The 10,825-nt window shown below is 45.2% G+C and overlaps 1 protein-coding gene across 1 annotated transcript in view; it reads right to left on the bottom strand.

The window, feature by feature from the left end:
- Positions 1 to 1,389: 1,389 nt before the first annotated feature.
- The window catches only part of GPA33 (glycoprotein A33), a 40,075-nt gene continuing 30,639 nt past the window's right edge, over positions 1,390 to 10,825 (bottom strand). The window contains 4 exon segments of the mRNA XM_060288246.1: positions 1,390 to 1,441; positions 1,443 to 1,514; positions 2,039 to 2,171; positions 2,897 to 3,016. Coding sequence (XP_060144229.1) covers positions 1,390 to 1,441; positions 1,443 to 1,514; positions 2,039 to 2,171; positions 2,897 to 3,016 — 377 coding nt within the window.

Genomic DNA, 10,825 nt, shown 5'->3' with positions numbered 1-10,825 from the left:
GTTTACTTACTAGTAAATTGCATTTGGGTAAGACCAGCCACTGGGTCACAAGACCCAAGCAGCCAGGACACTGCCTGAGCTCTTAGGAGCAGAAGAAATAATCGACCAACAGGGGAGAGGCTGTGGAAGGGGCAGCAGGACAGCCCAGCCAGCAAAGCAGAGGCGGCAGCCCAGCCAAGTCAGGAACAGGCAAGGTCAGGGCAGGGGTTTGGTATCAGGAAACAGAGGTGGACACATCAGTTACTCTGGTCTTGAGAGGAATCACTATGATCTGAGAAGCCAGGACCAGCTGCAAACTAGCTCCTCTGTGTGTGCGCACATGGGTGTGTGTTCATTTAAATTATCTCCCACTTAAATCATGAAACTAGCAAGTGGGTTTGGGTGGGAGTCATCTTTGTGTCCACAATCCCATCAGGGAGACCAGAGAGCGGAAGGCCCAACCTACCAAAGCAGTTTCCCCAATTAAGCTGGATTGAGCACCCGCTAGGAGTGCTAGGAGGGCTGCCGGCTGCGAGGACTCCAGGGAAAGCAGAGGGAGTGAGGCCCATGTCCTGCCCCCTGGAGCTCACACTGTAACACAGGGGGAGAGACATGCTCAGACAACTGTGTCATGTGGCCCGTGATGGGCGTGGGACAAAGTAACAAGATTGTCCCCATCTGTGTGGGAGATTAGGATGGGGTTATAGAATTCGCTGGGATCTGAGATGGGCCTGGAGGGACAGGTAGGATTTGATAGGCAGAGATGGGAGTTGCGTAGGCATTCCCAGCCAAACAGAGAAAGCAAAGCCCCACGAGGGAGTGTGCAGTGGGAGCTGGGGTGAACCTCGCAGGGAGCATCTGGAATGTTCAGGAAAGTTGCGGGAGATGCGGCTGGAAAGGGAGCTTGAGGCCAACGTGGATCCAAAGCGCCCAAGTTGCACAAATGAAGGGACTCCTTTACATACTCATTTATTCTTTCATTCATTCAACAAAAATGTATTGTGCACAAAACCTCTGCCAGGAGTCATTCCCCTGGGTGCTAGGCGCACAGGTGGAGAGGGCAACTCCAGCCCTTCGGAGGCTGGTGTCACCCCCACAGAGCGGGACAGGAGCGCCATGGGGAGGGGGAGGCCGCTGCCTAGTCCAGGGTGAGGGTGGGGCCCTGAGCCGGGCGCAGCAATGGGAGGGTAGCTTCGAGGGTGAGCGCCCTTGACAAGCTCAGTCACAAGTGAGATCTCCTTGGCCAGGCCAAGCCAAGTCCTCCAGCAGCCGACATGGGGGAAGAAGCATCCCATCCATGACTGGGACCAAGGGTCAGAAAAGTGGGGCTTGGAAAGGACAGGGGAGGCATGGAGGCAGGGGGATGACCCCCTAATGCTCCCCCTGACCCCCTCCTGCAGCAGGCCCTGGTCATCGGCCAGCCTGGTCAAGGGACTCTCGGCTGGGGCCCCTCTGGTCTTCATTCCTCACCCTCCTCTTCCTGTCTTCTGGAAAGCTCTGTCAGCTGCTCTGGTGGCTGGTAGCCCGCCCGATTCCTGCAGGCAGTGAGGACAGAGGGGAAGGGTTTGCCCTCACTCACTCAGACCTGAGGGAGCTGGGCTTAGTGCTCCCCACGGGACAGCCATCAGATCCCCCATCCGCACCCGTCCAGCGGCAAAGGGACACTGGGCTGAACGGCTGAGCTCAGAGCAGAAGCAGGGTGGCACGGACTTGAGCTGAGGGCATTATGGGAACAGGCTGGCTCTGCGAGAGGAGCAGGGAGCGGCCTGTTACGGAGCCTCCGCACCCCCCTACCCCTGCCCTGGGCACCCACCGGAAGCCCCACCCTGAGATCAGAGACTGGAGAACTACGGGCCTTGGAGTCGAGGTCCGGACTGCAGCGCCACTTTAGGATTTGCGCGAATCATTTACTCTTTTTTCAGCTATAAAACGGGGCTGATAAAAGTTATTTTTTACTGTTACCAGCTGCCCCCTGGGGTGTTATGAGTGGAAGAGCTGGGGTGCATCTTCCCAATGTGCTGAGACCCTTGCCAACGGGCTGCCCACCCCCGACACTCACGGTCGCGTGACGTCCGCATCCTCAGCCTTGCCAGTCTCCCGGCAGCAGCAGCAGTAGACGATGACGCCGATGACGATGAGTGCCGCGGCCACGCCCCCCGCGATGCCCGCGTACAGGGCCACATTCATGGAGGCTGAGAGAAACAGAGCCGCACGTCCTGAACCCCAACCCCAGTCCCCAGCGCGAGCCCCCAACACGAGCCGAGGCTCCGGGTGGTGAGCACGCCGGGGATGAGGAACCACAGCAGCAGGCGTCTGGGAGGCGGGAGGTGGTCCCTCCCAGGCTGTGAGCGGCCCCAGTCATCCTCCCAGCCCAGGGGGCCGCGCTGCCTGCTTCTGGTAGCATTCCATGAAAGTCACAGCCTCGTGGGAATGTGACCAGACAAGGGGGACACTCTTCAGGATGGAAGCGTTGACAAGGACAGATGGCCAACAGATTTGGAGCCAACAGGCTCCAAAAAAGTCCTCGGGTGTCAGTCATGCCAGCTCCTACTCTAGTTCATCCCCAAGATCATCAGGCTATCCCACCCTGAAAGGATGGGGTTCTGACTCTGTGGCAGCCCAGTCTGGGCACTTCCCCCTTGCCCCCTGAGCGACCCCAAGGACAGGCAGGACCGAGCAGGTCTCCAGAAGCCAGCCTAAGGCACTATTTCCAAAGAACCCAGGGAACTGGACTGGCCTCCAGATGAGGGGAGCCTGGGACAGGATCATCTGGCCGTCACCTCAGCCACCCTGCCAATGGGAGACCCCCAAAGAGGCTGCCCAGTTCACCTCCATGTTGGTCCCTGTCAGCTGACTCTGGACTACCAGCCTGTCACCTCTGGCATTCGTCCTCCCTTCCCCCCCAGACTGCTCTTACGAGGTCTGACAGCCACAGTGATGTTGCAGGACTCCATCCCTACATCATTGCTGGAGGTGCAGATGTAGTAGCCCGACATTTCTGTGGAGATGTTCTTCAGAGAGAAGATCTGTCCTGTGACTGAGAAGGGAGAAGAGTCAGGCTGAGGAGACGGGCCACCAGAGTAGAGCGAAACGGCTAGGGAAATCCTAGGCAGATACAAGCACCGCCACTGAATGTGTCCAAGCCTCATCTGTAATATGGAGAAAATATCTACCTCTAGGGCTGCAGGAAGATTAAACCAGGCAGGCTGCACAATTCTAAAGTGCTTAGAATTCAGGCAGGCACCCTGGGTTTGAAGACTGGTTCTGCCACTTATTGACTTTGGGCAAGGAACTTAGCTTCATTGAACCTGTTTCTTTATGTATAAATAAAATAATAATAGTGCCTGCCTCACAGAGTAATTGTGAACATAAAATGAAGTACTAACAAATACAAACCCACAACCAAATGGCTGATGTATAGTAAGTCTTCAGGAAACGTAATATACATTATACATTGCGTGGAATTGCTTTCTAATTAGACCATATAATTATAACCACTTTCATAATCTTCAGAAACAGAATTCCTTAGCTTGGACTCATGTGAAGGAAGACTTTAGAACTTCAAGAACTCTGACCTCTGGATTTCTCTGCCATGAGTGGTGTGTGTGAGTGTATGTGGTATTTGTATGGGTGTGGGGGGGGGGGTGTGGGTGGTGAGGCAGGGAGGAGGCAGCCTGCTGGTCTAGACTCTTCCTCTTCCTCTTCCACCACTTAATTAAGCCATTTAACTTCTGTGAGTCATAGCTGCCTCATCTGGAAGTGGGAGGGAAAGCACCTGATTCTCCTGAATTCAGGGCAATGGTCCAGACGCCCTCATGCGAAACCTTCCTGCTAAATCTATGATCCCATGGATTTCTCCACCTTGAAATGGAGAGCTTTATGCTTAGACAAATTTTTATGTCCTGTCCTCAAAGATGCTCTGTCATAACTGCTGTTTGGAGGGAAGAGTTAGAGACCTTTGTCCTCTAATTTGCTGCAGAGCCTGCCTACCCCACTATCAACAGGTGGTTACACTTCATCCAGAGGAGATGTTCTAAACTGAAAATAGGATCCAGCCACTGCCCTGTTCAGACATTTCAGAGGCAGCCCATCGTCTTCAATAACAAGTCCAGGCTTCTTAATATGGATGTGACATTACAGATCTGGCCCTGGAAATCACTCCAGCTTAACCTCTTGCCAGTTCGCCTGGTGTCCAATCCTTTCCCTGCCCAATTCCACTCTGTTGCAAGATTGTATCTCGGTGTGGATTTTTCTCGTCTAGATGTGCTTCCTCAAATACAATGTCCTCTGATTCTTCCAACAATCTTGTATGGTAGATGGAACAAATATTTCTATCTCCAATATCATAGTGGTAACTGGAGGCTTAGAAAAGTCAAGTGACTTGCCCAAGGTCACAAAATTAAGAAATGACAAAACAGTAACAAAAATTCCATTTTAGGTCTAGAACTCCCTGGAGAAGTTGACAATTTACTTTAAAAAAAATTATAGAAGAGAGAACAGAGAGGGTGATAAGGAGAAGAGCATTCCAGGACCTTCCAGATCATAGATGAGTAAGTGCCCTGTTGTGGTCGCCAAAAGCACACCACAGAAGAGGACGTGGATCCAGGTGTCCTGCAGCACCACCTGCAGGAACAGGCTGTGTGATTTTAAAGGCTAGCATCGTACAGAAACACATCATTTATTTTCAAGATGAGGGCTCCCTAACCAAGAAACTTTGTGAACAAAATTCCATATTTGATGGGGTGACAAACAAACCTATCTTACACTGCTGAGCCTGTGGAACTGCCAAGTACAGACTCACATTTTATGGGAATTGGTCTGAGAAGGCACACCCAAAGGTGTGCTTATCCACATATCCACATCTATAGTATGAACGAAATTGGGCTTCTGGTTGGAGACAAGATGGCAGAGTAGACGGATTTGAGCTCAACTTCTCTCACAAAAACACCAAAATCACAACTAATTTCTGAATAACCATCAACAAAAAAGACTGGAACTTACCAAAAAAGATATTCTACAACCAGAGGCAAAGAAGAAGCCACAACAAGATGAGATTCTCCCACAGGAGTGAGTTCTGAGCCCCACATCATGCTTCCCAGCCTGGGGGTCTGGCATCAGGAGGAGGAGGCCCCAGAGCACTTGGCTTTGAAGGCCAGTGGGGTTTGATTGCAGGAACTCCATAGGACTGGGGGAGATAGAAATGCCACTCTTGGAGGGTGTGCACAGGTCTCGTGTGAACTGGGACCCAGGGAAAAAGCAGTGATTTCATAGAAGCCTGGACCAGACATACCTGCTGGTCTTGATGGGGGGGGGGGCATCTCCTGGGAAGGTGGGGGTGGAACTGGCTCACTGTGGGGACAAGCACTGGTGGCAGAGGTACTGGGGAGTACTCATTGGTATGAGCTCTCCTGGAGGTCGCCATTTTGCCACCTAGACCCAGCCCCACCCAACAGCATGTAGGCTCCAGTGCTGGGACACCTCAGACCAAACAACCAACAGGGCAGGCACACAGCTCCACCCATCAGCACACAGGCTTCCTAAAAATCTTCCTGAGCCCACAGCAACCTCTAAACACACCCCTTGACATAGCCTTGCTCACCAGAGGGACAAGACACAGTTCCACTCACCAGTGGGCAGGAACCAGTCCCTCCCACCAGGAAGCCTGAACAAACCTCTAGAACATCCTCACCCACCAGTGGGCAGACACTGGAAGCAACAAGAACTACAACAACGCAGCCTAGGGAATGGAAATGGCAAAGGAATATGTTTCAGATGAAGGAACAAGATAAAACCCCAGAAGAACAACTAAGTAAAGTAGAAATAGGAGGTCTACCTGAAAAAGAACTTTGAATAATGAGAGTGAAGACAATCCAAGATCTCAGAAAAAGATGGAGGCACAGACCAAGAAGATACAAGAAATGATTAACAAAGAGCTAGAAGATATACAGAACAAACAAACAGACATGAATAATGCAATAACTGAAATGAAAAATACACTAGAAGGGATTAATAATAGAATAATTGAGGCAGAGAACAGATAAGTGAGCTGGAAGACAGAATGGCGGAAATCTCTGCCATGGAACAGAATAAAGAAAAAAGAATGAAAAGAAATGAGGACAGTTTAAGAGACCTCTGGGACAACATTAGAAACACCAACATTTGCATTAGAGGGGTCCCAGAAGGAGAAGAGAGAGAGAAAGGGCCATAAAAACTATTTGAAGAGATAATAGCTGAAAACTACCCTAAAATGGGAAAGGAAACAGTTAACCAAGTCCAGGAAGTGCAGAGAGTCCCATACAGGATAAACCCAAGAAGGAACATGTCAAGACACATATTAATCAAACTGACAAAAATTATAGACAAAGAGAAAATACTAAAAGCAACAAGGGAAGAGCAACAGGTAACATACAAGGGAATCTCCATAAGGTTTTCAGCTGATTTTTTAGCCAAAATTCCGCAGGCCAGAAGGGAGTGGCATAATATATTTAAAGTGATGAAAAGGGAACACCTACAAACTAGAATACTCTACCCAGCAAGGCTCTTGTTCAGATTTGACAGAGAAATCAAAAGCCTTGCAGACAAGCAAAAGCTAAGAGAATTCAGCACCACCAAACCAGGTTTACAACAAAGCTAAAGGAACTTCTCTGGGCAGAAAAGAAAAGACCATAACTAGAAACAAGAAAATTACAAATGGAAAAACTCACCAGTAAAGGTAAACATAGATTAAAGGCAGGAAATCATCCATACACAAATATGATATCAAAATCACTAATCATGAGAAGAGAAGAGTACAAATGCAGGATATTGGAAATACATTTGAAATCAAAAGACCAGCAACTTAAAACAATCTTGTATATGTATAGTCTGCTATATCAAAACCTCATGATAGGGACTTCCCTGGTGGTCCAGTGGTTGGGACTTTGCCTTCCAATGCAGGGGGTGTGGGTTTGGTCCCTAGTGGGAGAACTGGGATCGCACATGCCTCACGGCCAAAAGGCCAAGGCATAGAATAGACACAGTGTTGTGACATATTCAATGAAGGCTTTAGAAATGGTCCACATCAAAAAACAAAAAAAACTTTAAAAATAACCTCCTGATAACTGCAAACTGAAAATCTACAATAGATACACACACAAAAAAGAAAAAGGAATCCAAACAGAACACTAAAGTGAGTTATCAAATCACAAGAGAAGTGAACAAAAGACTAAGGAGGAAGAAAAGACCTACAAAAACAAATCCAAAACAATTAACAAAATGGCAATGAGAACATAATATCAATAAATACCTTAAACATATATGGATTAAATGCTCCAAGCAAAAGACATAGACTGGCTGAATGGATATAAAAACAAGACCCGTATATATGCTGTCTACAAAAGACACACTTCAGATCTAGAGACACATACAGACTGAAAGTGAGGGGATGGAAAAAGATATTCCATGCAAATGGAAATCAAAAGAGAGCTGGAGTAGCAATACTCATATCAGACGACATAGACTTTAAAATAAAGACTGTTACAAGGGACAAAGGACACTACATAATGATCAAGGGATCAATCCAAGAAGGAGCTATAACAATTGTAAATATATATCCACCCAACATAGGAGCACCTCAATACATAAGGCAAATGTTAACAGCCATAAAAGGAGAAATCAACAGTAACACAATAATAGTAGGGAACTTTAACATCATACTTACATCAATGGACAGATCATCCAGACAGAAAATCAATAACGAAACACAGGCCTCAAATGTCACATTAGACCAGATAGGCTTAATTGATATTTATAGATCATTCCATCCAAAAGCAACAGAATACACCTTCTTCTCAAGTGCACATGGAACATTCTCCAGGATAGATCACATGCTGGGCCACAAAGACAGCCTCGGTAAATTTAAGAAAATTAAAATCATATTAAGTATCTTTTCTGACCACAACACTACGAGATTAGAAATCAACTATAAGAAAAAAACTGTAAAGAACAAAAACACATGGAGGCTAAACAATATGCTACTAAACAGCCAATGGATCACTGAGGAAATCAAAAATACCTAGAGACAAGTGAAAATGAAAACATGATGTTTCAAAACCTATGGGACACAGCAAAAGCAGTTCTAAGAGAGAAGTTTATAGCAATACAATCTTACCTCAGGAAACAAGAAAAATCTCAGATAAACCACCTAACCTTACACCTAAAACAACTAGAGAAAGAAGAATGAAAAAAACCTAAACTTAGTAGAAGGAAATAAATCATAACGATTAGAGCAGAAATAAATGAAATAGAGATGACGAAAACAATAGAAAAGAACAGTGAAACTAAAAGCTGGTTCTTTGAAAATATAAAAAAAAATGATAAACCTTTAGCCAGACTCATCAAGAAAAAAAAGAGAGAGGGCTCAAATCAATAAAATTAGAAATGAAAAAGAAGTAACAACTGACACTGCAGAAATACAAAGGATCATGAGAAATTACTACAAGCAGCTATATGCCAATAAAATGGACAACCTAGAAGAAATGGACAACCTGGAAGAAATGGACAAATTCTTAGAAAAGCACAACCTCCCAAGACTGAACCAGGAAGAAATAGAAAATATGAACAGACCAATCACAAGACTGAAATTGAAACTATGATTAAAACACTCTCAACAAACAAAATTCCAGTACCAGAGGGCTTCACAGGTGAATTCTATCAAACATTTAGAGAAGAGTTAACACCTATCCTTCTGAAACTCTTCCAAAAAATGGCAGAGGAAGGAATATTCCCAAACTCATTCTATGAGGCCACCATCACCCTGATACCAAAACCAGTCAAAGATACCACAGAAAAAGAAAATTACAGGCCAATATCACTGATAATCATAGGTGCAAAAATCCTCAAGAAAATACTAGCAAACCAAATCCAATAATACATTAAAAGGATCATACACCATGATCAAGTGAGATTTATCCCAGGGATGCAAGGATTTTTCAGTATCCACAAATCAGTCAGTGTGATACACCACATTGACAAATTGAAAAATAAAAACTATATGATCATCCCGATAGATGCAGAAAAAGCTTTTGACAAAATTCAACACCAATTTACAATAAAAACTCCAGAAAGTGGGCATAGAGGAAACATACCTCAACATAATAAAGACCGTATATAATAAACCCACAGCTGACATCATACTCAATGGTGAAAACCTGAAATCATTTCCTCTAAGATGAAGAACAAGACAAGGATGTCTGCTCTTGCCACTTTTATTCAACATAGTTTTGGAAGCCACGGTAATCAGAGAAGAAAAGGAATCCAAATCGGAAAAGAAGAAGTAAAGCTGTCACTGTTTGCAGATGACATGATACTATACATAGAGAATCCCAAAGATGCTATCAGAAAACTACTAGAGCTAATCAATGAATTTGGTAAAGTAGCAGGATACAAAATTAATGCACAGAAATCTCTGGCATTCCTATACACTAAGGATGAAAAATCTGAAAATGAAATTAAGGAAACACTCCCATTTACCATGGCAACAAAAAGAATAAAATATCTAGGAATAAACCTACCTAAGGAGACAAAAGACCTGTATGCAGAAAATAATAAGACACTGATGAAAGAAATTAAAGATGATACAAATAGATGGAGAGATATACCATGTTCCTGGATTGGAAGAATCAACATTGTGAAAATGACTCTACTACCGAAAGCAATCTACAGATTCAATGCAATCTCTATCAAACTACCACTGGCATTTTTCACAGAACTAGAACAAAAAATTTCACAATTTGTATGGAAACACAAAAGACCCCAAATAGCCAAAGGAATCCTGAGAACGAAAAACGGAGCTGGAGGAATCAGGCTCCCTGAATTCAGACTATACTACAAAACTACAGTAATCAAGAGAGTATGGTACTGGCACAAAAACAGAAATATAGATCAATAGAACAGGATAGAAAGCCCAGAGATAAACCCACGCACATACGGACACCTTATCTTTGATGAAGGAGGCAAGAATATACAGTGGAGAAAAGACAGCCTCTTCAATAAGTGGTGCTGGGAAAACTGGACAGGTACATGTAAAAGTATGAGATTAGAACACTCCCTAACACCATACACAAAAATAAGCTCAAAATGGATTAAAGATCTAAATGTAAGGCCAGAAATTATCAAACTCTTCGAGGAAAACATAGGCAGAACACTCTATGACATAAATCACAGCAAGATCCTTTTTGACCCACCTCCCAGAGAAATGGAAATAAAAACAAAAATAGACAAATGGGACCTCATGAAACTTCAAAGCTTTTGCACAGCAAAGGAAGCCATCAACAAGACCAAAAGACAACCCTCAGAATGGGAGAAAATATTTGCAAATGAAGCAACTGACAAAGGATTAATCTCCAAAATATACAAGCAGCTCATGCAGCTCAATAACACCAAAAAAGCAAACAACCCAATCCAAAAATGGGCAGAAGACCTAAATAGACATTTCTACAAAGAAGATATACAGATTGCCCACAAACACATGAAAGAATACTCAACATCATTAATCATTAGAGAAATGCAAATCAAAACTACAATGAGGGCTTCCCTGGTGGCGCAGTGGTTGAGAGTCCGCCTGCCGATGCAGGGGACATGGGTTCATGCCCCGGTCCAGGAAGATCCCACATGCCGCGGAGCAGCTGGGCCCGTGAGCCATGGCCGCTGAGCCTGTGCGTCTGGAGCCTGTGCTCCTCAGTGGGAGAGCTCACAGCAGTGAGAGGCCCGCGTACCGCAAAAAAAAAAAAAAAAAAAAAGCATTGTTTACATAATTCAAAGAGTCATCAGTCATGTACCACAATGTTCATTGCAGCTCTATTTACAA

This window comes from Globicephala melas, chromosome 1 (genome assembly GCF_963455315.2).
Source record: "Globicephala melas chromosome 1, mGloMel1.2, whole genome shotgun sequence".
Lineage (NCBI taxonomy): Eukaryota > Metazoa > Chordata > Mammalia > Artiodactyla > Delphinidae > Globicephala > Globicephala melas.
Note: the sequence above shows the minus strand (reverse complement) of the source record. Positions and strands in the feature narration are given on the sequence as shown.